This window comes from Melanerpes formicivorus, unplaced genomic scaffold (genome assembly GCF_026170545.1).
Source record: "Melanerpes formicivorus ecotype bairdi unplaced genomic scaffold, bMelFor1.0.p_v2 SCAF_76, whole genome shotgun sequence".
Taxonomy (NCBI): domain Eukaryota; kingdom Metazoa; phylum Chordata; class Aves; order Piciformes; family Picidae; genus Melanerpes; species Melanerpes formicivorus.
Window position 1 is genome coordinate 202,514 of NW_027142428.1, and position 27,403 is coordinate 229,916.

The 27,403-nt window shown below is 44.8% G+C and overlaps 1 protein-coding gene across 1 annotated transcript in view; it reads right to left on the reverse strand.

Moving 5' to 3' along the window:
- DIS3L2 (DIS3 like 3'-5' exoribonuclease 2) overlaps positions 1–27,403 on the reverse strand; it is a 208,364-nt gene that overhangs the window by 104,218 nt on the left and 76,743 nt on the right. Inside the window, exons 8-11 of the mRNA XM_068163904.1 lie at positions 25,937–26,043; positions 24,029–24,276; positions 17,312–17,485; positions 365–444 (exon numbers count right to left, since the gene is read on the reverse strand). Coding sequence (XP_068020005.1) covers positions 365–444; positions 17,312–17,485; positions 24,029–24,276; positions 25,937–26,043 — 609 coding nt within the window. The remainder of the gene's footprint in view (positions 1–364; positions 445–17,311; positions 17,486–24,028; positions 24,277–25,936; positions 26,044–27,403) is intronic.

Genomic DNA, 27,403 nt, shown 5'->3' on the forward strand with positions numbered 1-27,403 from the left:
GGTCAAAGTTTCACTAGCCTTCAGTCTGCTGGAGTGGCATAATAGCCATTCAGCTGTAACTCCTGTAATGATGGGAGACAGCCGAGATCTGCTCAAATCAAATTACAGCTCCGATTATGCAAAGCACTATGGCTCTGCCATTTCCCAACATCGAGACTACTTCAGAGCGCAGTGTGAAGGTATCTGCTCTAAGCTCTCTGAAAACAGGCAATTAAAACAACAAGGGGGGGGGGGGGGGGGGGGGGGGGGAATGGTTTATGACTCTACTTGTACTTGGTAAAGAACACTTCTTGACAAATTATGTATACAAATGTGTCAACAGCTGAATATAAACGCTGAGGAAATAGTGAAATATATCTCATACCGTCAGGGAGTTGTTTACAGGACAAAGCATCATCAAGATCTTTGGCAGTTGATGGGTCGATGGTGAAAATGCATTCTTTCCTATCCAAGGAAACAAAAAAAAAAGAAGAAAAGGCAAATTTATCTTCCAGTCATGAAGAAGGTATCAAAACAGACCATCAGAGACATCCAGACAACAACAGCTATGTTTGAAGAAGACTCAGTCTGTTGAAACTTCTTCCAATCTAATCTGAAAGTCTAAATCTAAGGGAAAAAAAAAAAAAAAAAAGACTTTGAGACAAATGAATCTCCTTGGGGTTTCTTTCAGTTTTATTTTTGATTTAACTGCTTGCTCTTAATAGCCTTCACCTCACTGCTGATTCTCCTCCACAAAAACTAAACAATTTAGCCCATCAAGCTCACCGCAAAGAAACAAGCAGGAAAAAGTCTTGATGCCTTGCAGCTAGAGTAAAAATAGATTGCTCCTAACTGCAAAGCTAAAGTGAACACAAATAACCTCTATCCCCTCTATAAGAGTAAACAGCACAGCATCTGAAACTCCATGAGTACAGCTAGCACAGAGCAGAGGCAGTAAAACACTCACCAACCAATCTACACGGTAACAAAATTAAATGAGAGTTTTGGTCTCAGTAACCCATGTTTTGGTCTCAGAACCCAAGAGGTGCATTACTTTATAACACCTACACACAACAGTCTCCTTCTCTGGAGATAATAAAAATACAACTGGATGTCATCCTGTGCAACCTGTTATTTATTTAGAATAAACCTTTCTTTATTTAGAATAAACCAAACCAGGTTGGAAGAGACCTTCAAGATCGTGTCCAACCCATCAACCAATCCAACCCACCCAAACAGCTAACCCATGGCACCAAGCACCCCATCAAGTCTCCTCCTGAGCACCTCCAATGACGGCGACTCCACCACCTCCCTGGGCAGCACATTCCAATGGGCAATCATTCTTTCTGTATAGAACTTCTTCCTAATATCCAACTTGAACCTCCCCTGGCACAGCCTGAGACTGTGTCCTCTTATTCTGGTACTGGCTGCCTGGGAGAAGAGACCATCATCAGCCTGTCTACAACCTCCCTTCAGGTAGTTGTAGAGAATGATAAGGTCACCCCTGAGTCTCCTCTTCTCCAGGCTGAGCAACCCCAGCTGTTCTAAGTGATCTCCAGAAGTACCATCCACATCCTACCATTCTGTGTTTCTATTATCTGCATTGCATATAATGCACCAAAGGGAAAAGCAGGTTCAGTAGGAAATGCTCTGAAAGTTGTAGAAAGAGCTCCAAATCAGATAATTAGGTCTAGCAAATCAATTTGTTACTTAGGAATAGCCTTTTGCATAAGCTGTACTAGGCAGCACCTGGAATTTGCAGCCCTGCATACGTACATCCTGTAGCAGTGGGTGGCAGGAACACTGGGAACACACCAAGATGGACCACAGATATAGTCTAATGCCACAAAGATGAGATAAAATCGAGCATCTGACTCGGGAATCATCATGTTTAATAGAGCAGAGCCTGGCACCAGGGAGACCCAAAAATCCAAAGCACTCAACAAATAAAACTTCCTAAACTCCTGCTTCAGTGCCTCCCTTCATCCCAGACTGTCCTACAGCAACTTCTTGCCCGGGCCCCTGGACTACAGCAGAGTTCACTCAGGCAGTGTGTGGAATGTGGGACTGGAGCTGAAGAGCAGTGAAGACAGTAAATGGATGAGTTTGCTGGTTTCTTTTGCTTTTATCTCAACTTTTAGAACAAGTTTGGTCCCTCCCTAGTTGAGAGCACAGTGGTATAGAGGCTCCATCTGCAAAGGAAGAGATTGGACACTTTGCTGCAGAAAAGCTCTTATCATGATGCCAACTCCCTTCTAGAGATGTGTAATGAAAACACATATCATTTTTCTTACAGCATAACCTCGGGTATACTCCCAGGGTAGAAGAGGTGGGAGAGGAAAAATTACAGCAAACTTTTAAAGGAGCCTGTGTCACATGGAATTAGCAAGTCTTGGTCTTTCTGCATGGGTGCTCACACAGTGAGAGCAATGCCTCTATCTTTGCAGGCCTACCACTTCAGTACTTAAATGCTCCAGGAGGTATCTGTTGGTGTCAGACAGCTGGCAGCATGTATTTATATAATTCCACCAGGCATGCTGAATAGAGATTTTTTTCAAAGACATAAAAATCAGTAAAGCACTTCACTACCTTCTGAGACTTTGAAAATCTTTGAGAATATGCTGGCTTTCAGATTGGATTGCAAAGCTGCCTTAATCCCCAGATGCACGTTAAGTTGCTGATCCTTTGCATGCATCTAAACAAATTAGAGACTGTGACACTCAAAGATACAAAATCTTCTCAAATACACCAGGACTTTGATCTGTTGCTGCCTAGCTATCTAGCATCAGGAGTCAACCTGGGTTTTTTAAAGGCTTGCAAACCACCCTACTTCCATTAACATATGTTCCTTACAATTCCACCTAAGGATGGAACTTAGGGATACCTCCACTTCAGGGTGCTGTGCAACTTCCTTTAGGGAGCCGTATGCAGGCAGACACAGACACCTATATGCCACCTAGTGTGGGGGCAGGCACGTGTGACAACCTGCAAGGTACTGCTACACCAGGTCCCACCAACACACAGGGCATAAATGCAACAGCATGCTGGCATTGTGACTCTCCATCCTGCAGACACATCTAGTAAGGCTTCCTCTAAGTCGCTCCACTCAAAACAGCAAACAGCACTGAATGGACAGTAATGTCTTGCTTTAGTTGACAAGCGAGCAAGAAAATGGTTTAAGAGCTTCTTCAAAGAGAATGTGGGTTATTCCTGTGTCAAGGGAATTGATATCTTATCCCAGACGTTGGGGCCTGCAACCACAACCTGCAACCTGTCACCCATTGCAAATTATAGCTCCAAGCAGTTCAAAAATTAACAGATAGGTTTCAACTGAGTGTATATTTGCAGCCTGCCCTGGAAAGAAGTGAGGATAAATAAGTGGGTGGCAAAGCCTGAACACATTTACGCAGTGGCAGTAACTAATGGGCTGCTTTGCTGAGGCGCATTTGGCCAGCCAAATGTGCTGCAGAGGTCAGTGATGGCCCCAGTTCAGAGAGACCAAACCTGCAGGCTGGTGGGGCAGCCCCAGCCTCCCAGGGCAGTGCTTCATGCAGACTCTGCCACCCCTGGGGACACTCTGGCCAGGCTCCGAGCAGCCTCTTAGCATGCAAACGGCAGGCACAGACACAGCTCGCTGTCTGAGATGCTTAAACTCACAGATGCAAAGCTGAAGAGGCATCCAGACAAGTACTGATTTAGCATTTCTCACCAGCACTTCCACACGCAGCACAGCTGGGATTTGTTTTACCACCAGGCTCAGATCCACTTCTCCTTTAAAACTACTAGGGACTTGGACTTGTAGCTTGTCACAGGCAGTTTATTCTGGGCACAGACTGCAAGGTGAGGCAAGAAAGTCACTGAGCAAGTAACACAAAAGAATGATACTTCCTGGCATAAGGACTCTGCAGAAGTGCTGCAGAGCCAATGGCCAGGTAGTGAATGGGACAAGAGAAGCTGACCTGCAAGCAAAGCTTGACGTTCATAGCACTGGAATAATCCTGGCACACAGGAGTATGCCTCGCTGATGTTTTCCAAGTGAATCCTGCTCACCAGAAATTGCATTATGAAGCGTGATGAATTTTATTTTGGGTTTTCAATTTTTATCACTGGAGAATTTTCAGATGGTATAGGAATGGGGGGTGGCGTGTGGGAAAGAAAATATGCTGAGTGGTAGGACCGCACCACTGCTGAGCCTGAGGGCAGCACCCTGCACATGTACTCCTCCAGGGCAAGGTTTCCAAGGAAGGCATGTTCTCAGCTATCTCCTTCTGCTTTTGCTTCAGCCCTACTAGTATCATCATCTCCTGTATGCTGCAGAGAGTGGCCTCTCATCCAGAGAATGGGCACAAGGCAATGAAAAGCCATGGGAGGAAAGGTTGGGTGTGGGCAGCACAGCCTGCCTGCTGCTCTGCCAGCTGTCCCCTCCCTTGGCACCTAACTTCAGCCACTCCTGAACAAAACACCAGGGAGGACCCTGGAGGCAGCTGACAAAAACCATCTGGGTGAAGAAATAACATTGTTCCCAGCTATGCGGCAGGTCCACCCTGTGAGGAGAAAGAAGCTGCTCAAGTTCCTTCTCTGACCATTGTCTGGCTGTACAGTACCCCAAAGGCTGTGGCACAAGGCATCTCAGAGAGATCAGCCCACATTTCTGACCCTAATCAGGAACAAAACCAACCTGCAGTGGGTTGTATGACTAAACCTCAAGGCAACAGTACTTTTTATGCACCTGCTAACAATGATGTGGATCAAGCACAAGCAGATAGCCCAGCTACATGCATGCACATTTGCACTGACCACAGGTAAATAAAACAGGCAGCTACCTCCAGCTTCTGGAGGACCGCCAAGGTGACCCTGTAGGTTAAGGAGCTTGACGATGCCCTTCTCTCCCTTCTTTAAAAGCCCCAAAGGAGCCATCTCTCATTGTCATTACACCTAACAAAACATGCTTTGTAAAAGTAATGTGATGTTCCAAGTCAGCTTATTCCAACATACACACTAATGAGTTAAAGGAGACTAGTTTAGGAGATAGAAATACACACAGAGTTAAGAGATTTTCTGCTCTTCATGCTGGAAAGGACTAAACATAACCATATACCTTTAAGAAACCTACAGCACTGACTGAAACCAAACAATTCAGTGTGGAAACTTCCACTTTTTACAGAAGCCTCTTTGTCCAAATCATATGTTCAATGCAGGGTTGCAGAGGTGGACTTGCTCTGGCATGGAATTTCTGTTAATGGAAGAATAAAAGCTTTTCTCCCTCCTCAAGAACAGGGGTTTTGTGCAACAAAGCATGGTAATGCCTGCAAGAGTTTTGGAGGATCAGCGAAGCAGCTCACACTGCTACAGGTGAACAATAAGCACAAGTCAGGAAAGCACATGGCACACAGACTGCCCAGACCCTACCAGCACCAGGCAGCACCCTGGAGCACTGACCCAGCCACCTCTAGCCCCAAGGCAGTGACAAGAGCAATGCTAAAGCCAAAGCTCACACACTGGCTCTGTCCACCATCTAGTAATCAACCACCTGGGGGGAAAAAAATTGCAGAATAAGAGCACTTAGTTTATTGGACAGTAATGGCAGCATCAACATATGCAGGCTGGCATATCAATCCTAATTTAAGGAAAGCTAATTAAGTGCAGTTTCTCTGTGCACAGCTTAAGGAAGACTAATTAAAGCGGACAAGTATATGGGCCAAGCACTTCATCTTTTTACCTTTAACAGGACCCCAAAATAAATGGCTGGTGCAGCAGTAGAGGTAAGACAAGTAGTCTGTTGGCAAGCTGGAATTACCATTGGGGTAATTAAAATGTTCACAGATCAGAGGACTGGAACAGCAGTTTGTTTTCCCTTTGTGCAAATACATACATCTACACAAAGGCATTGGCAAGAACCAGCAGAGAAAACGCTGCACAGCTGGTGCTGCAAGGTTGGCTTTCATGCATTCATTTTTGCCAGTTAAACTGTTCAGAATTCAACCTATCAGTTTAACCATAAAAGATAAACACCTATGACACAAGTCAATTACAGGTCCCCAGTGGTCAGGGCTCCATCTTTACACAACTGGAAGGCTACATGGATGAAGATGAAGCATTGCATTTGTAAAGCTCAGGCTTTATCAGAGGCAAGGTTTCTGGCATGGCCAGGTGGTGGGCAAAGTTTGGGTGTTACCAGTGTGATCTGCTGTAAAAGGAGCTCAGTGCAGTTCAAGGCACAAAAGGGAACCCTGAGGCCACACAGGTCCTCCTAACACAACTGGAGAGCCTCGCCAGCCAGCAGCACACAGATGAGTCAACTCGGCAGCGGAGACACGGCGCCCCGATTTTCGCCACTCTGACAAATGCCAACAACCATGAAATAACCGTTCAGAGAACTGCACGTACCCACTGGGCACCAGAAAACCCTTGCTGAAGCAAGATGTTGTCCTCACTAGCTGAAATCACCATTTGCAGGAGGCAGAGTTCTAAGGCAGAAGTATGAACCAACCACTAAAGAAGCAGGGAAACTGGAGGATGGAGGAAGGACATCCCAGGCACCACAAACACAACTCAGCTGAGCAGCCTGACTTTGTCCACACTCCTGCATGCCATAGGTCCATTGTCTCTCCTGACCCTGGTTACAGCCACCACCAACTGAAGGCAGACTGAAGCCCCAGCTCTGCCATTTGCCTGATCTTGGACTGCTCAGGGCTGTGGTCATAGGCAAACTTTACACTGCCAAGTCTCACAAGAGCTCAACGAGAGAGCTGGGTGCCTCTGCACACAAACCAGAGCACTTAAGTAAGAGGCTGAGCCGGGAACCACCAAAGGTCTCCCAACAGGAAATCCAGACTAGAGTAGAATAGACCTATTTCAGTTGGAAGAGACCATCAATGATCATCTAGTCCATTGCCTGACCAGTCCAGGGCTGACCTAATTACATAGTGTTACTAAAGGCATTGTCCAAATGTCTCAAACACTGACCAGCTTGGAGCATCAACCACCTCTCTAGGAAGTTGAATACACTGTCTGACCACCACAGCAGTAAAGAAATACTTCTTAATGTTTGGTCTAAACTTCCCCTGGTGCAACTATCTCCACACATCCTGTCACTGGATAACAGGGAAAAGAGATCAGCATTTCCCTTTCCACATTTCCTTCTGATTAGACTAAGGTGTCTGAACTTAATTAACTTATTTACCTCCCCATCCTGACTCTCTCTCCAGGTCAACTTTCAGACTGAAGCAGTCTCCTGCACTGTTTACTGGTCATTTATGAAAACCAACACATACAGAACAACTACAGAAGAGAAGAAAGAACACACCAGCAGCCACAGCACTCACTAGTTTGGAAGAGGTGGCCAAAACCTGTTGCCTGTGGATTCCTAGCACATAAACACTACACAACTAAAGATTCAAGCAGCTCAGCGGCTGCCCCCATGCTGACCATCCTGTCCTGCCCCATGCTCGGTGCTCACAGCCCACAGTCCCTCTAGTCATCCTCCTAAAGCACCATGCTAAAATTTTTGCAGAAACTTAAGGCAAAGCTCAGCCTGCTGCAGCTTGAGGTGAGACAGGAACAACCATCATTTTGTTTATTGAAGTTTAGGCAGTGCAAAACTTCTTTAAACTCGACTATGTATGTGCTAAGACATTTACAGTACAAGTGACTGCATGTCTAGACGCCCGCAACGCATTTACATTCTTCTAGGGACTCCTTAAGATTGTCCTGTTCTCTCCACTGTGTGAGTAGATACAATAGCCTGCTGGGAGTGAAAGCTCAGCCTCCCAGTTTACCCTTATTAACTCCAGCTCAAAGTTGGCATTTTAAAATTAAGCCCAGCACAGGCACTTTTAGCATCTTTAAGCCTTTTGGGGTCATTTCTGAAGATCCAGCTGAGCTTCATCTCGCCAAAGTTAAACAGACATAATTTCTCAGAGCTGGAAACAGTTGTTATAGTTTGGAAACAGGCATCCTAGAGCTGTCAACTCACTCCAGAGAATGCTACTAACATTTTTTCACACAACACTCCGATTGTTATGGCAACAACAAGAATCAATCTCCTCCCTCAGTCACAAGTAAACCCAGCTCAACCACGGTGTCGACACAGGTTTGTTATAAAGTGCCAATAAGCATGGGACCAATTCCACTGATGTTCATCACTCAAACAGGGATGAAGTACTCTGAGAAAGAGAGATTTCAGAGAACAATCAGTGCTTGAACATTTCAGAGACTTCAACATCCAGCTCCTAAAGACATCTGTTACGTGTAGTGTCTACCACATTTGTCACACTTGCTGCTGGCAGATATTACTTAAAGCCCCAGAGTGGCTCCTTCCAAGACAGATTCTTAAAAGGAATACATTTAAGAAAAAAACAAACACATGCATGCAACAGAACAACCCTGACAAATCTCTGAAGGCACTCTGAATGCCCTGTAACACACTGACAAAGACACTTGACGCACCACAAAACCCTTTATCGCACGGCGCATTGATTTTGAAACAAATGATAAAATAATGGGAGGCAAAACCTCTCCCTTCAAAACACTAATTTTTAGAAGCCCCATAAAAATCCATCACAGATTAAAATGCACTGAAAGCCCAACTTTCTACATGGAGTCAGCACTATTCTTGATTTTTCTGTGTTTATATTTTAGCTAATGTCCTGTTTTGGTTCGGAGAACCCACCCCGGTCCAGGAGAGCAGCTGACATTGAATCCTGATGCATTACACATCTGCAACAATAAACATGAACATTTTCAAAGGCAGCTCATTGGATTGGCACACCAGAATCCATTACTCCCTCCATACACTTATGTCCTCCGAGGAACGAGGAAGACAGGAAAAAAAAGAGCACTGCAGTCTTCTAACATACCTAAACAGCTTGAAAAGCCAAAATACATACACATGAGATCAGAGCCTCTGAGAGACCAAGCACCAGCAGTATTTCCTACAAGTCACGCTGTAATTGTGCCACAAATATAATGAAGTCTTTGCACCACCACTATCCCACGCAAGAAGGTGGAGTGTAATTGAAAATGCACTTGCATTATTATAAACTGCTTTAATCAGAGATGCACAGAGCTAGAAATGGAAGAGACATTAGGTCATCCCCCCCATAGGTCAGAGCTGGACTCCTCATGACAATACATTTCCAAGGACTTTCTCCAGTAAAATATTAAGCATCTTTAGAGATGGAGTTTCCAATACCTACTTTAGCAGTCTAAGCTACAGCCTGTTTCAGGTTGGACAGGAAAGGTTCCCTCTTTGTTTTACCTTACTTGTCCCCCTAATACCTCATTCTATCTTCCCACCACCTTAAATGATTCTCATTTTTTTCACTTTGGTCCCCATATAGCAACTATCAACCACTATATCTTTCATAAGCTTTCAGTGTTGGCAAATACAAATTGAACACTTAATCCTTCCTCGCAAATCAAGCTCCCAGAATATTTTTCTTCCCAGTCTTTTCTAGACTGCCCCACTTCCAGTCCATGCTCTGATACCTCCAGGACAACCTTGCCTCATACACCTGCATGCATGTCACCAACTTATTTTTGTTATTTTTACAGAGTGAGGATCTGAGAATAACTTGGGAACAATGATCCAATCAGCCCAAAACTTCAGAGCAGATAGATGGGTCAAAATATGCTTGATCCCACTCCATCAGAATGGAGCCATGAGGGAGATATTGTTCCTTCTAATGACCAGCTGGTTCTAGTGATCAGCCCCATAATACCACAGTGGGAATATACTGTCTCAGTTACAGAAGTAGTTCTGGCTTTCTTCATCTACAGCATCAGAGACAGATACCTGAATTGACAGCAGGACTTGGATCCTTCATCTCCTATCTACACTGGTGCTATCTGGCCTGTGGCAAGAGAAGACCACCAGCAAAGTATTGTAATATCAAGGAGAGAGGCAGTATTCAGCACACTTGAACTGGGCCTCTTAGCACACAAACATGAGAGCACAGGGCACTTTACCCTGCTCATCAAAAGCCCACCCTGTGATCCAATGAAATCTAGTAAGAAATACACAGGCTCTCAAAACAATTTAAGATTTTATCTTCATCTCCCTCTGTTGCTCTCTACATTTCTCTCCATAAAATCAGCAGCCAGACAGGGACAAAACTGTATGTGTAACAATCTAGTTGCAAAAGTTATTACTGCTTCCCACAAATAAACAGGTTCTTAACTTAAGCAAGCTTAGCTTTGATGGCCTACAAGATCAGAACTCAAAAATCCTGTCCAACTACACCCCACTGGTTCTGCATGACACTGCACTTCCAATGACCCCATGTGCCTTCCTGTAAGGAGAAACACCCATCAAGCTGGCAGTGTGTCTGTGTATCCCAGCCACTGGCAGCAATAGCATTTGAAAGCAAAGCATCATTTTGTACAAAACTGTGTCACCACAACTGCTGTAGCTATAGTGTAGTAGAAAATGTTATGAAAACAGATAGGACCCGAAGAAACCAACCAGAAGCAAGGAGAGTGATCTATGACAGCAGCACCATATTTATTCAGAATTTTACTTACTCAGCTAATGGGTGAGGATGGAGCCAATGTCAGATCTCCTTCCTAATCCATGAAGGCTACCATTTCCCAGCCTGCCTGGACAACAGGAGTATCTAGAGCAGGTACAGCCATTATCACCACCTTCTGGAATCAATCCTGTTAGAGAGGGACTAAAAGCGATATCCTTAGAGACCACTGAGCAATCCCTTGTATGCCTTGTCTCCTCCTATGGAGAACATCAAATTAGTCACAGAACAGCTCAGTGAGAGGGCTGAGATGATAATCTAGCCCTGTTTGTGTCTCCACTCCATGCCAAGATATGACTTATCTGTAGCAGTGTTGCTTATACATTTGCTAAACAAGTCATTGCTCAGTTTCCATCAGAAACCAGAGCTTTTTTTACATATCCTATTATAGCTGAGTAAGTCTTGCTCTACTTAACACTAGCTTTTTGTAGTGGAAAATCTCCAGGGTACAAGTTGTTTAATGATGCTTTATCTGACTTGCACTCATTTCTAACTAAAGTCATCCACCTGCCTCGAAAAGACATCTGTTTCAGAGGCTGACTGCTTTCCTCCAACACCCCTTGCACAGCTCAAGGCTGCCATTTTTACCATCACCTCTAATTTTAACTGCCAATAATCTCCTCAGGCATCTACAGCAGAGAGCATGCTGTCAAACCTTTACTATAAGCACTGTTAATCCCTGTTACCAGCTGTGAGGCTCCTCCAGAAAGAAAGAAATAGCAGGCAGAACTGCAGGGCAGGCACTGTCCTGCTGCCAGTGCCTCCCAGATACAAACAGTGAGACAGAGCTTCCCTCCACAGTGGGCAGAGAGGGGCAGAGCTGCTTCCCTTATCAACAAAGGGAAGGGTGCTGCATTTCTGAATGGGCAGCCAAAACTCCAATTTAGCCTTCAATAACTTGGATAGGTTTAGGTCAGTTTGGGGTCACATGCTGAAATACCATGAGACAAATTTTAACAGAAAGCTTTGCTGCATTAGAGCTCTTTGCCTGCAAGAGAAAAAGTTCATTAAGTCTGTCCTGCAAGGGAATCAAGTGAGCATTAACTGCCTCCTGCCAATGCAGTGGATCCCTGCTGTCCCCTGGTCACCCTGGACACCCTCCAGGCCTTTCAGCCTCATGAGAGGAGCAACAGTTTTGCTGCCATTCAGAGGGACCTCAACAGAGGAACAGGCTGATGGGAATGTCATGAAGCTCAAAGGAAAAAGCAAAGTCCTGTACATGGGGAGGAATAATCTTATGCACCAGTACAGGTTGGGGACCAACCAGATGGAAAGCAGCTTGGCAAAAAAGGACTTGGGGTGGACAAGTTGAACATGAACCAATGACATGCCACTGTAGCAAAGGCAGCCAACAGCCTCCTGGGCTGCATTAGGAAAAGTGTTGCCAGCAGATAGAGAAATGCAGTTCTTCAATCCTTCCCCTCTACTTGGCACTCGTGAGACCACAGCTTGAGTGCTATGTTCAGTTCTGGGCTCCCCAGTATCAGGAAGTCATCAACATTCTAATGCAAGTTTCCTGAAGGGCTTCAATGATGACAAAGAAATTGGAGTGTCTGACCTACAAGGAGAGGCTGAGAGCTGGCACTGTTCAGCTTCAAGAAGGCTCAGGAAGGGAGATCTTATCAAGATGAAAATACACCTGATAGTAGGAAGTAAAGAAGACATAGCCAATTTCTTCCCAGTGGCATCCAACAGGACAAGAGGCAACAGGCACAAAATTTAGGAGATTCCATTTAAAGGTGAAAAACACCCACTTTTTACTGTAGGAGCAATTGAACATGTTCCTCAGAGGAGCTGTGGAATCTCCATCTCTGGAGATATCCAAAGCCCAAATGGACACAGCCCTGAGCAGCCTGCTTTAGCTGACCCTGCTTAGAGCAAAGGGGTTGGAGCAGATGACCTCCAGAGGTGCCTTCCAACCTCAACCATTTGGTGATTCTCAGGAGTTCAGAGCTGCTCAGCTGAAGTCAGTCAGTTTCAGCTCCTCAGACCACATCCATCTTGTAGATATTTCAGGGTTTCTTGCCACAGCACCCTTTCTCTGCTCGGTATTTTTAGCTCATTGTTTTGTATTTTGCCAGCTGAGAAACTGCAGTTTGTAATTTTACCTTCAGCTTCATATTTCTTCTTAAAAGTGAATACAATGTCCTGCTTATAATAATAAAATCACTAGTTGGCAGGATGACATCAAATGGAAAAAAGAGAAAGCAACTGGAAAATTTGGAGCAAGCAATTTTAGGTGCCAAGTTTCACATTTGTAATAGTCCAGCGGAGGTCAACAGGCTCACTCATTATTAGGCAAATGGTAAAGAAATAGATATCCTCAAGTTTGTCCATGTTAGACCATATAAACCATCTCCCCTTGAACAGGCTCTAGCACTTTCCAAAAGAGTGATGTTAGACATTTTCCACAGTAACACCAACAATGGGAGACAAGCAAAAGGCAGGGCTGCTTTGCAAGGAACAGCCTTTTTTCTCTCTCCAATATTTAAGTTTTTGTTTCCCACTATGATTGGACTTTCCTGGCTTCAGTTTCTTGTCCCAGTTAAGCAGTAAAGGAAACAAAAAGATATGAATGAAATTAGAAACATTTGGAATGAGCCTTAGAAATAGCTTTTGGGTTTCTTAGATTCCTGGCTACACCTCTTCAAATGGCCTCCTCCTCCAGTCCCTGTCTCTTGCACCCACCTCTGAAATTCACATTTACTCCTTTGCCCTGACCTCTTTTCTGCTGAGGGGCTGCTCTTTTGTCCCACACTGCTGAAACACTCAGTGCAAAGCAAAGCAAAGCAAAGCAAACAAGGAAATGAAAATTACATGTTGAAACACTGGAAAAGACCGGAAAATGGCTGAAACTTTGCACCCATCAAAATTTGTCTCTCTGACACTAATCCTCCAATGTTTCTCTAAAAGCAGAAACCAAACACTCCTCCAACTTCAAATAAATAAATAGAGACCAACCAACAAAACCAAACCACTAAACCCCACAACTCCAGTCAACCTGAATAATAAAATGAAAGCTCTGGTCCTATCTGTATTATCACATTTGAAGTCTCTGGAAGGGAAGTTTCCTCAACCAGACTACACTGATACTCTATGAAACTCCATGCTCTATAAAAGCCAACCCCAGCAAGCGATTGCCAACACCTAAGGCTTGCCCAGCGCTTTTCTTTACAAGGTTTTTGGTGCTCTCTGCAAACAAGTGAGCTGGGAGTGCCTGTGAAATGCTTGCCTAATTTTACAGATAGATAAATCCATGCAAGCAAAGAGCAGATGTCTGTGGCAAAACTGTGCACTAGTGGCAGAGAACTAAACTAGTGAAAAGCTTTCAAAGCCATCCACAAGGTTTGGATCTTTTCTGCCTTAAGTAGTATTACAAGATTACGTAAGCCTTTCTTTGTGAGCCATTACTGGAGAAGGGAGAAAAAAGATCTCTTGGAAGCCATTCTGCACAGGCCATGTAGGTGAGATCACAGCTGCTATCCAAACAGACTATGCATGGCAAGAACAGGCTTCCTGTAAAACTGGAAGTCTTGCAGGAAGATCAAGGAACATATTTACAAGATGGCATAGACAAAATATCCTTCCCTTCTCTTGCCCAGCCTCAGCAACTTGGTGAAACACATTGTCTCACTTTCAGCTAAAACCACCCTCACAAATACCTGTGGTGCAGAACCTTTGCCTCCATGCTCTATACACTGATGCACAAACAGATCCAACACACACAGGGACGCTCATTAGCAGAACACAGAATTTGCCTTTTGAGAAGGAAAGGTAACTCATTTCCCATGATGGAAGGAAACATGGAAGAGTTATCTCAGGAAGAGACAATTCTGGACACCACAGTATAGGAAAGATTTTGAGGTTCTGGAGCATGTCCAGAAGAGGCCTGGTGAGGGATTTGGAGGATTGAGCAAGCTGGGGTTGTTTAGTCTGGAGAAAAGAAGGCTAAATGGAGATCTTACTGCTCTCTTCAGCTTCCTGGGGAGAGGTTGTATCAAGGCTGATATTGGTCTCTTCTCCCAAGTAGGATGAGAGGAAATGGGTTCAAGTTGTGCCAGGGGAGGCTTAGATTGGCCATGAGGAAAAACTTCTTAGTACTGAGAGAATGGTGAGGCATTGGAACAGGCTGCCCAGGGAGGTGGTAGAGTCATCATCCCTAGAAGTGCTCAAGGAGCATGTGGGTGTATAGATTAGTGGTCATGGTAATTGGGCTATGGTGGGACTCAATGTGTTTAAAGGTCTTGTCCAACCTTAATGATTCAATACATACCTGAAAACCCAAGACTTTGCTTGGGTTTCAGTTCCAAATCCCAAAGGCTTAATGCATGACATGAGCAAATTTACAGCACTGCTACAGAACTGGGGAGGATTTACTAGAGATGGAAGCATTTTAAGCCACTCTCCAATAGGTGTTTAGTAAGGTGAGCAATGTGCAAACTGAATTAGGATGTGGTATCTAAAAGCGTTAACATGCCTGCTTCAGGAGAAAAGCTACATCTTTATTTCATTGCAATTTATCTTTGCTTACACTCTGAGAGTGGTGCACAGTAATCTGGGGAGCCTGACAGATCAAGGTGCACAGAGTACAGCAAAGATGAGCACATGCAGAGGAAGATGCACACAGTGTGAGCTCCTCAGTTAAAAAACAAGGAACAACTCCCATGTGCACTCAGAGCAGTTACACATTTGGGTGTCTTCCTCTGTATGCCAGCCTGGGCAGCTACTTCTACAACACTGTTACTGACAATATACAAGCTACTATGTACACCAAGTTAAAGCTGAGCTGCCTTGGGACCTGTCAAGAGCAGTCTCTCCAGACTCCACTGTCAGACTCCACTCAGCTATGATTCATGATACATTTACTAATTAAACTCATCCTTTTCTAGGCAGGCAAACCTCTCACTGTGACAAAGCAAAAGAGAAGACTAATCTGTATTCTACTTTCCACAACTAGAAGCCTCATGCTATCTCCATATGTGTTTGGACCACAGACCAGTTAGCTGTGTGGCAGCTGACATTAAAAGGATTAGTAAATTAAGCTCAAATAATTGTCTTAAAAACTTTGACTGTTAAATGTTTATATTTGAGAGGATCAAAAGGAAATCTACTTTGTAGCGTGCACTGTGGTCAGCAAGGGGCAGAGAGGGATTTAAATGACTCAACTGCAAAACTGTTATCACCTTGATAAGTCCCAGTGCTAATAATTCAGCAATAAAAGTAAAAAATGCACTTGGAATTTGTGCCCAAAATTGATTGTCTGACTAGAGACAAGTCAAGCTCTTTATCTGCCTGAAAGCACTTGGTCAGAAGAAACAGAGAATGCTACTGAAATATAGTCAAGAATATTAAAAAAAGCACTTTCCAGTGACTTCTGAACTGCATCATTCAGGGTTTTTTGGGGGGGTTATTAGCTTTTTGTTTTTTAAAGCTACTTGAAGCCTAGTCTGGATCTGGTACCTGAGTGCTACCACTCAAGAGTCAATCAGGAGCATGGTTTTCCCCTGATTTATTCCTTTTTATGGCAGTGGAAATCCAGTAAAGCTGAAGCAGCAAGGAGGTTGCAGACTACTGTGCAAGACCAGGTCCCATGTAACATCTGGAGTTTGGTTATAGATATAAATTGCAGCCATTTATCAGCTGATCTGCTCAAATTGCTGATGACCATGCCATTAACACAGACAACTAAGAGGGAGAGGAGTTTGCTGCACATATGCAGGTGTGTGTACCAAAGCAATGTCTTCAGGAATCAGCCTGAATCAGCCTATTTCACCTTGGCAACATGCAATAAAGCAATGAATCTGCTGATAGAGACAAGATGGTCTAGCATAGAAGCAAGTGTGGGAGTGGGACACATCATGGGCTGCCCAGGGAGGTGGTGGAGTCACCGTCCCTGGAGGTGTTCAAGAGGGGATTGGACGTGGCACTTGGTGCCATGGTTTAGTGGTCATGAGGTCTTGGGTGACAGGTTGGACTTGGTGATCTTTGAGGTCTCTTCCAGCCTTGGTGATTCTGTGATGTCATCTTCATAATGCTTTTATTGCTTTGTTTTTTTGCACCTTCCTTTATTTCAAAGTAGGGTTCTAAACAAATTGCTTTGCTTTTGCTTTTAAATCTTTTCTAGTAAGTATGTCTCTGAGATCTGACACTTTGAAGCATAGCAAATCCACCCATGTTGGAGTGTCTACCACTCAACAGATCATGGAGTTCCTGAAACTAGTGGGAGCATCACTAAATTACAGGGATGGCTAATGAGAGGTGGACAGCACAGAGTTGCCAGGCTGCAGGGAGGGACTTCATTTGCCAGCTGCTAATCTGATCAAGAGCTGTCATAAACCCCACATGACATCAGTTCTTCAAAACAGAGAAAAATGTTGAGACTAGACAGGAAAACGCAGGACAGTCTCTACCTGTGCTTAAGTTTCAAAGTAACAATGTCCAAGAGCATTTGATCTGCCAGGCATTCAGAAAATCTCGGCTATAAAACTACCACTAAAATACGTAATACATTCCAGACAAAGACATAAAGCTTTCAGATTAGGTGCCAAACATCCAATTTTCAGTTTGCAATAGCTCTTTTGAGAAGAAGTCTCTTCACTTCACGAAATACTTCTTCAAATAACTGATCCTCTGGCTTTGGATGCACTTTTAAAAGCAGTTTCTGTGCATGCTAGCACAGGTATCATGTAATGCTGTATCTGTAATAAAGTCACTGCCTTTTCAAAGCGTGATGAAGGTGAAACAAACTAGCACAACCCTGCTCCCACCCCAGAGGAGTGTCAGACCATAATTTTTGTCATTACCTTAAATCTCTTCTTTTGGCCAGCTCTCCTGGTGAGATAACCCAGGGCAGGCTCTGGGGAAGGCATTCCAGGGCTTCAGGAGGAAAGTCTGAGAAATCCACGCCATACTCTGTCAGGATCCCTTCTGTTTCTGGCTCAATCTCTCCAGCCTGTCCAAGACTTTTGGACAAGTGCCTGCAGAAAGAAAGAAAAGGATGCCTTTGTGAAGTGTACAATTCCTACTGTCATGTTGTGACTGTCCCCACAGAGAGGCTGTGGAGCCCTCACACGTACTCCTTCACACAGCCGCCACTTCACCAGATTTGGCAGGGGACTTAGCAGGAATTCAGACCACACCATGACTTACGTCTGCTGGAGACACAAAACACTAGGCAGACACTACCCTGGGATGTTTTGTGCATCTCATTTTAGGGAAACATTTTATATTACTAGGTTTTTGCAGAGGTAAGAAAATGTCAAATTTTAGGAGAAAATAATCTAACAGGGCTAAGAAAAGCCCAGCTCCCCACACAGGCAGCTCTACCTTTGCACATGGCTGGTTCCTTTGAGACCCTTCTTCCTCTCCTCACCACTGAAAAAGGTGACTCACCCTTAATACCCAAAATAGGAAACAGAACCCCACAGGATGCCAGACAGTTCCACAGAAGACAGCTCCCTGGGAGCTCAGCACACTGCTCTCCACCGAAGAGGACACACACCTCTGCCTGGGCAAACACATGCCCCGTAAAGACAGAGGTGTGAAGAACTCTGACTACCTTCCTTACAGGTATTGCAGACACAGACATGTCCATGGATTGTCTTTCCAACCATTTTCCAGGCTCTTCCAGGACCTAACATTCTCAGTTTGCTCCTCCTCTTAAAGCTAAGCAGAAGCCTCTAAACCAGGAGCTGACTGGAGAGAAGCCAATGATCTAGAAGCAAATCATAAATGGAGGAAACTGTCCCCCACATGCTAATAATCTTTGATGAAGTATTCTGCACATGTGTGGATAAGGCTGCTGCTCTGTTATGCTTACAGAAAGTTTCCATCTGCTACAGTGCAAACCTCAGGACTCATTTGTCCAAGAGCTCTGCTGTCAAACAAGCGCTCAGCTTTGGACAAAGTGTGCAACCCAGGTCTCCAGAGGAGTAGGACATTTGTTTCCTCCCCAGCTGGTTACAAATACCACATGATGAGAACCTACACCCCAGGGTGGCTCTTCATGTCCCCTTTCTCACCCCAGATCACTCTACAGTACACACAGGCAAATTATTGTTTTTTTTTTCTTTTAATATACTGCCATCAGGGCAAATGGCACATTACAGCCACAGAGATAACACTCCTGACCCAAGAAAATTACAACTGAAATTAAGGCAAATCTATCAAAATATGACACAGAAGAGAGGGGCAATAACACAGCACAGAACCAGTCGCTCTAATAAGTGTTGTTTTTTTCCCCACCGCATAAAACACACAATCATTATATTGATCCTTCTGCTTTAATTCCAATGAGTGAGAACGGGCACTAATTATGTTCCAAAATTGGGGCCAAAGCAGTGCACTTGTCATTTGGATGAGCCAGACGCTCTCAGGGCTTCAAATGTGCCATAAAGCCACAGAACAAACCCCGTCCGCGCGGCGCGAGAGAGCCCATCTTCTTTATGGGAGCAGGGCTCGCTCTCTCCTCACCACGGGAAGGGCTGCGCAATAAACCTGTCACACTGGGTAATATGCTGGAAAGGATAGCGCGCTTCGTGGCCTGGTAAATTGCAGAGCTCACGTTGCCTCGCTTTAAAATCAAAATGAAAACAAGGATAAAAGATATTTCCCTCCATTGTTTCAATTTGATGTACGAACTCTATGGCAGGAATACGTGCGCCATTGGCGTCGAGGCAGAGCTCTCTGCTCCCGCAGCTCGGTCCCAGTCTGATCCTTATTTTAATGTAAGCAAACAGGGCATCAGTTTTATCTGCCTCTCTCTCTCAGTAGCGTCAATAAACCAGAGAAATCACTGTCCCTCATTTCCAGCACCTTGTGGGGAGCTGGGGGGCTGAGCAAGGAAGAGCTGGAGGGCTCGCAAGCACACCCAGCACTGAAAAAGATGGACTGAAAAAATAGGAGAGAGGAAAAGAGGGGACATGTTGCCCTACCTAAATGAAATGGCATGGGCTTGAGGCTCAGGTGCCCCTTCACTTGGAAGGGTAGAGCTGCCAAGTGCACCAAGAGGGCAGCTGAACATCTGTATGACAAGTCAAAGAAAGCACCTTTGAATGCCAGAGTGCTTTCCAGCTCAGTCTTGAAACCCATGTTCTCTTGATCCGTTTACTGAAATTAGATTAGAACCATAAGGGGTTTACCCAGAGGTTTGATATAGGGCTAATATTTTAATAGTAATTAACATTTGATTTACAGTGTTCCAGGGAACATTTCCCAAGTACCTTGAATTAAAAAGTGTACAACTGGCTTTAATTGGGGCCATGTTACAGTCACGCAGACGCGATGGCTTGCATCAGAGCGAAATCTGACAGGACAGCATGTGATCAAAGGTAAGCCATATAGGATCACCGGTGGCCCTGGAGTAAGAGCCAGGCTGTAAAATCACTCACGGGGCTCCACGGCCACCAAGGGCAGCAAGAACAGTTCAAGAGGCTTACAAACAACCAGAGGCACAGGGCCCAGCGGCGGTCAGACGTTCGCTCCCAGGCAGTCTCGGTGTCTGTGACGCCCCAGGCGTGCGTAGGGCGTTCAGTTAAAATATATAAATAAAGAAAGTTAAATGTGAAAAGGTAAAAAATATTGGGAGGGTTACAGACGTCAGCGTTCCCTGTCTGTGACGTGGATGGGGGAGCACTACTGTGAATTCCTTGAATACCCTCAGACTGATGTCAGGCTCGGTGTCAGTGTGCTGTGGTCAGGGCATCAGGCAGCAAGCAGGTCAGGTATTCTTCCAAACCAGCCATGGCTGCAAGCTCATTGAACTGGTCCAAGCTGCCATCTCACCAGAGCTTGACCTCCCAGGTGTGTGTGCCTGGGCAGAGCCACACTCATGCTGCCATCTTCCCTTTTATGGTGACACTGAACACATCTGTTTGGCCACCCACTTCTACAACCATTTGAGCCCTTTCCACTCCTCAGATTCTGATGAAACTGTCCAATGTGTTCAGAGTTTACATGATGAGAACTCTCCCAAAAGACAAAGCCTAATTACAGAAGGCTTGTTTCCTTTGGAAAGCCACAGGCTTCCAAGTGGGAGTGAATAACTTAAGGTTGTCAAGTTGGGCACTTAACAACCTTACTCAAACTTTCTTGGGGCACCCATGACTATGGTCATCCTACATGGACAGTATCCTTCAGCAGCTAGAGAACATCCAACACATCAATAAGCCACCATTCCTAGAGGAAGATTGTACAGGAGCAGGAGAAGGGAGAGCAAAGAAGGTCACATGGCTGCTCCCACTACCCAAGGCCTGGAACTCACAGGCAGAGCTGCGTAAGCTTGATAAGCCCAAAGGGCACAGTGGAGAGGGCAAAGTGGTTGCAGGGCTGAGCATCAAGGAGAGCTGTGTCACAGGAAACCCCAGCACCCAAGAGCATAGTCCAGCCCCACTCCACACCACAGATCTGCCTTCCTTTAGTTTCTGGGCCACTCATCACCAGAATGCAAGAGCAGCATGGTACTCCCCATGCAGAGGGGACCATACCATGCTTCAGAGTAGTACAGTGAGTAGCTGTGCCAAGGGAACACAGCTTTCCTGAGAGACAGTTCCACCTGCAAGAAGGTGTTTTCCAACAGTTACACTGCTCAGGGATTGGACTTTCCCTCAAGCCTCATGCTGAGCCAGAGATGAAAGGAATTCAAGCCACCTGGGTGGTTTTGGAAAGAGCATCAAGTGAAAGAAGACCTTACAAAGTTTCATTTCATTGCAAATGCTGTGACAAATCTTGTCACCTTGGCAGAACAACATGTAAGGCCCTGAGCTAGAGCAACCACAAGCCCTCTGCAACACAGAGGGAGTAAATGATTCAATGTTTTACTACCAGTTTTCTCTATAGTCTCATCCATCATCATACATGAGGGCAAAAAGATTTCACCTTCACCATCTCCAAAAGTGCAGAGAGGTCTGAACTAATACTCCAAACCGCCCTGCACTCCAACACAAAAAAAGGTCACCAGAAAAATAACTCCATGTGACAGAACTTGTAACACTTATTCAGAAAAGGAGAGTATTTTGGAGTTATTTTGCTTAGACTGCTACCTGAAGCAGGTACAGTTGGATGGCATTTCACTGCCACACTAAAATCACCTCGCGTGCACAAGGGAGCACAGCAGCACACACTCAGGTCATTGCCAGAGGGTCACGAAGCCCTGAGGCCCTGCCTGCTGGGGTGACAGGGTAGCCTTCAAGAGGGGACAGCATCTCGCTGGTAACCACCAGGTGGCAATCACGACACAGAAACGCACCCCCCTCCCCAAGGGGACCTCCAGGGACTGTTAGGTTCCCCCTGTGCAGGTGACTACTCTAGGTGGCTAGTGTCACCACCAAACTCTTGGCCAGGGCATCCCCCTGCTCCAGCCGCACATGGTCACTGTGAAAGCCAGATTATGCCATTAACTTTGCTTGGAAACCTGGCACTGAACTTCCCAAGGGAAAAGGAAAGCTGAGGAAGGTGCATGATCAGCCAGAAGGAGTTCAGCTGCAGCATGGAGAGTACCTGGAAACACTCAAGACAGTAAAGGAAAACAACTGCCAACTATGGAGGGAATTTCCCTTGTCTTACTTCCAGCAGACTTAGTGCACAGTGATGACCTCTATGCTCTCTAGTCCAGACACCTTCAAAACCATGGTGGTGATGCCACAGGAGTATCATGAAGTCAGTGGGCAGAACTAAACTCAAAAACTAAGCATGCAAGGACCTGCAGTTCCCTTGCTCTTGTCTCCTTCAAGTGGGTCATGCCTAGCAACGTGGCTTATAACCAAACTTATAAACCAGCCCTAAAGCAAACAGGAACTTTTGGGACCCTCAAGAGGTTGTTTCCTTGTCTTTTAGTGTTTAAACAAGCATGTAATAATTATAGTTAAAAACAAAATGGGTCACCAAGGTTTTATGCTCCCATCACCATAAGGCACTTACTTACTGAAGTGCAATCAAATCCCAGAGGAAATGGCAATGTATGAAGACAAACATGGACGTTTTCTTTCCTGACAACACCCTTTACATCTTGGAAACTACCAAAACAGCCAGATGAGAATATACAATGTTGTCAGAAGCACAAATTAAAGATGTACATATTAGCCCACCCTCCTAATTTCCCTTGTTTCTGCTGAAAAGGGGGGTTGTTCATGACAAGAAGCCAAGCAGTACAATCACCCTCCAGTCTTTTCTCTGTTGGAGTCAAAGAAGACAAAGAAAAATCTCTTGCCAATAAGAAACTTAGTCACAGTGAAGTTTGCAGCACAGCCAGCCCCTAGTTAAGTGAGGCTCAAAGGGAGGCCACTGCAGTTCATGTACTGCAGTTTAACTGGGAAATACTGAGTGACTTAACAGCTCATGTGGCTCTCAAAGAGCACACGTGAAATTTGCTACTACTGGGCACATAAAACAGCCACAACTGATAATAAGCTTAAATTCAGGGAAACAGGGACTGCAATGGAGTTTACCTTTTAGTTCTAGGCCTGACAGATGTGCCAATATACTGTTTAAAGGAAAAAAGTAAAAAGCAAACCCAGGATTTATATAAGTCTTAAGCTTTACCAGGACTTTGAGCTGAGGACTCCAAGAAACCCCACGATGCTGACACTGTACATCAGCTATGCTGCCCCATCAGAACAGCTCTCCAAAGACAAGAGAAAAGTTGGGCTTTATGCCCAGCTCCCACTACCATGAATGCTCCAGATTACATCCAGATCCTCCACCTGTAAAACCTGACTATACATTGCCATAGGTTAGATTTACATAATCTGGATCACCAACTACACCAGGATTACTCAGTTTCTTCCCAGGGTAACTGAATAGATTCATCCATGTCCACCATTTCTTACTGAGACCCACTCACCAGGAACAGCATGGCCACTCTAGGTGGGAATGATGCAGCTGCTCCCAAAAGAATGAAAATGCTGAGAAAGGTAAAATGAATTTGCAGTCTGGATCCAGTCCAGCACAGATCATTTGTGTAGCCCTGTGTTAAAACCTGTTCCCTCATGGCAGTGCCTGCTATTTGAACTCTAGGCAGCAATGGCTTGACAAATGCCTCCTGAAATGCACAGAGTGCAACACCCTTCTCATCTGCTTCTGCAGTGAATTAATCTTCTCATGATTTCTACTATCCTCCCTTTAGGCAATGCAAACCTAAAACCACAAAAATCTGTGACTTCTTACTACTTCTTATCAGTAAAAGCTAAAAAACCACAGGTGAGCCTCACAGCTACTGACCTTCTTCCACTGGCATAAGTGAAATGCCTACACACTGTGTTTTATTCTTACACAAAGAGAGGAAAGTTTGAAAGGCTGCCCAGCCCCCCACAATGCTCATGTTGGTCAAGGCTAAATACCTGTGTGTGTTCCCTCTATGCTGCAAGCTCTTCTGCACAAAGCCCACAATTCATTAATGCTGTGATGTGCCAGTACACTGAAGCAAGCAATAAAAGACATTATCATTATGTACCCATGAGATTAACTAGTGAAGAACTCCGACTGGGAAGCATCAGTCATCTCTGCTTCCAATGGCTGCCACATACCCTGCTGCAAAGTTGCTGTCTTCTTTCCAGTCCACTATGCGACAGATGAAGAGCGTATTTGAATAGTCCTCAGGCCTGGTCACAAAGTCTGGAGGGCAATCAGCCAGGGATACGTAGACCCTGGGTACTCTGTGGTCAACAGGTGAGAACATGGCACACCTCTTGAAGAGTTCGCTGTTCTTGTCTGCCAGAAGCTTGATGAAGCCACTAGCTGCTCGGGAATGCTTCTTCTCTAAAATATAGACCACCTGGAAGAGGCAAAGGTTTCCACAGTTAATACCTCCACACAGAATCACAGAATCACCAAGGTTGGAAGAGACCTCAAAGAATAAGTCCAACCTGTCACCACAGACCTCATGACTAGACCATGGCACCAAGTGCCACATCCAATCCCCTCTTGAACACCTCCAGGGATGGTGATTCCACCACCTCCCTGGGCAGCCCATTCCAATGGTGAACGACTCTCACAGTGAAGAACTTTGTCCTCACCTCCAGCCTAAACTTCCCCTGGTGCAGCTTGAGACTGTGTCCTCTTGTTCTGGTGCTGGTTGCCTGGGAGAAGAGACCAACCTCCTCCTGGCTACAACCTCCCTTCAGGTAGTTGCAGAGAGCAATAAGGTCTCCCCTGAGCCTCCTCTTCTCCAGGCTAAACAATCCCAGCTCCCTCAGCTTCTCCTCATAGGGCTTGTGCTCAAGGCCTCTCCCCAGCCTCGTTGCCCTTCTCTGGACACATTCAAGTGTCTCAATGTCCTTCTGAAATTTAGTTTCTTTAACAGAATACAGATACACAGAGGCTCAGCAGAATATCTGAAAAAAAATCATGGGGCCTAGATCATGTTTTCCCTCTGTGTGTATCTCCGTGTGTGCTTTTGAACTGAGTACCTATTCACAAAGTACTTTCCTTGCCATCTTGCTCATGGCTATAGAAGTGCTAAGCTTCTTCCAAGTGCTAGCTCCCTACTGCAATTTTCTTGATTACAGAACAAAACCAGACAAGAAGCAGATGCTTCCAAACGCAGGGAATTAGCCACAACATACAAGCAACTACTGTAAAAAACTTTAACTTGTATCCTCAGCCTGTGATTTCACCACTCAGCACAGAACAGGCCAGTCCAAAACTGGTGCCACTGGCAGATCCAATGCTAACCACAGGAAAGGATGTGCTATGGGGAATTTGGCAGTCCTTCCCTCTGTGCTTGCTGAAGTTAGGGGTTATTTTACCTTTATACAAGATGGCTTTGAAAAGAATAATAAATTACAATATCACTAAATAATTGTTCCAGAGAGGTGTTCATCCAGGCTATATTTTTGTAGACCATAATAAATCATGGATAACAGAAATATTATAGCTGATTTCCTAAGCTTATTCAGAAGAATCCTTCCAGAAGGTTTCAGAAGCTGCATCTCTGTGCAATGCCAAGCACTGGAATTGCCACGCTGGATAAGACCAGAGGGCAGCCCAGCCCACAACAGGGACCAGAATCAGAGGCTGTAAGGCAAAGCACAAGAAGTGGAAGAGACCTGACTAAGCCTGACCTAGTAGTCCTTTTCTGGTCTCTTAACACTCAGAGATTGACTCAAATCTTGATCCAACAGCACCAGCAGCCTTTCTGAAGTCTGTAAGAATTAATTCTGACAACTTTGGATATCCTTACACTCATATTAGTATCCAATCTGTTTCCTGAATCTTGCTAAGTAATTCTGTGCAACAAATAAAGGGAATTTAAACCAGCATAATTCGTAAAAACAACAATACACTTGATTTTTATCAGATTGGACAATTGCTCTCTTGGAAATGGGGAATGAGATTCAAAGATCAACAGACAGAGACCAGAGGGAGGTCAGGGCTGGTCTCCTTCAGCCTTTGGGAGCAGACATGTGCTTGCCTGTCACTATCCATGGAGTTACCTTGGCTGTCCTCTGAAGAAATTTATCTGGGAGGAGCCTGGGATCATTCACCTTGGGTCCATCATCTTGCTTTGCTCTGTTCGTGCCACCAATTCCACCAGGCTTTGCTGCATCAAACACACACAACAGTTACCGCAGAACATTGCCATGACAAATTTGTGTTGGGCCTGTCCTGTAAACTACAATAACAAGGTGCAAGAAATGGACTCATTTGAAAGGAAAAAGACCTTTCCAGTCTTAGAACAGCCAAGCATGAAGCAATTATTATTTCTCCAGACTACCCCACAGAGAGCAGATATACATCCACTCATGATGCAGCTCTGCTGAAAACCAACAAAAATCAACCCAAAGCCTAACCTTACAAGTAGAACTACAGCAGCCATAACAAACAGAATGGTGGAAAACAGGGTCTGTTTGTTAAATATCAAGAACTAAATCAACTGCCTAGGCTTTTTAGTTGAAGTCACTTAACATTATATAAGTAGCCCTTTAAGCACATGTATTTAATTTCCCATATTTAAGTACACATATTTCATTTCCTTTAAAAACATTGTGTAAGGATACAAAATGCAGGTTTGCCTTTAAAACTGAAACTGCATCTATGAAAGCTGACCCTCTGTGGCTGGCTTATGAAAAGTAATCACTATGTATGACAAACAGCTCCCTCCTCCCCAGAAATCTCTCATCCAAATACCACTAATATTTAAATCACCTGTCAATTAACTCTAGCTTGAAATCTGTAAATATGTAAGTATGTGAGTTTGGAAGGATCTGCTACAGATCACAGTATCACAGTACAAGAGAGGTTGGAAGGGACCTCAAGAGATCACCGAGTCCAACCCCCCTGCTAAAGCAGGATCGCTTAGAGTAGCCTGCACAGGAATGCACCCAGATGGGTTTTGAAAGTCTCCATAGAAGGAGACTCCACAACCTCTCTGGGCAGCCTGTTCCAGTGCTCTGCCACTCTCACTGTAAAGAAGTTTCTCCCCATATTGAGGTGAAATCTTTTATGTTCAAGCTTGAACCTGTTGTTCCTTGTCTTAGTAGTGCACACCACTGAAAAGAGCTTGGCCCTCTCCACTTGATACCCACCCCTCAGATATTTATACACATTGATGAGATCCCCTCTCAGTCCTCTCTTCTTAAGACTAAACAACCCCAGGGATCTCAGTCTCGCTTCATAGATGGTTGGCACACCAAATGCATTTAGTATTTACAAACATTGAATGTGATCTGTGACAAGGAGAAGGCTGTAATCAGACCCTTCCTGTGTTGCAGCCCTGCTCAGCCTGTGGTCGATGCTCTGATGGCATTTTTTGGATGGAAATATCCATGTGCTGTTGTCTGGAAGGCTTGTGGAATATGGCTGTTTTATTTCCCTTGTACAGCAATTGCATCCATCTCAAGCACGTGTGCTAAAATTAGGCCTAGAGGGTTCAAAAGAAATTTTGATTTCTTAAGGAGAGA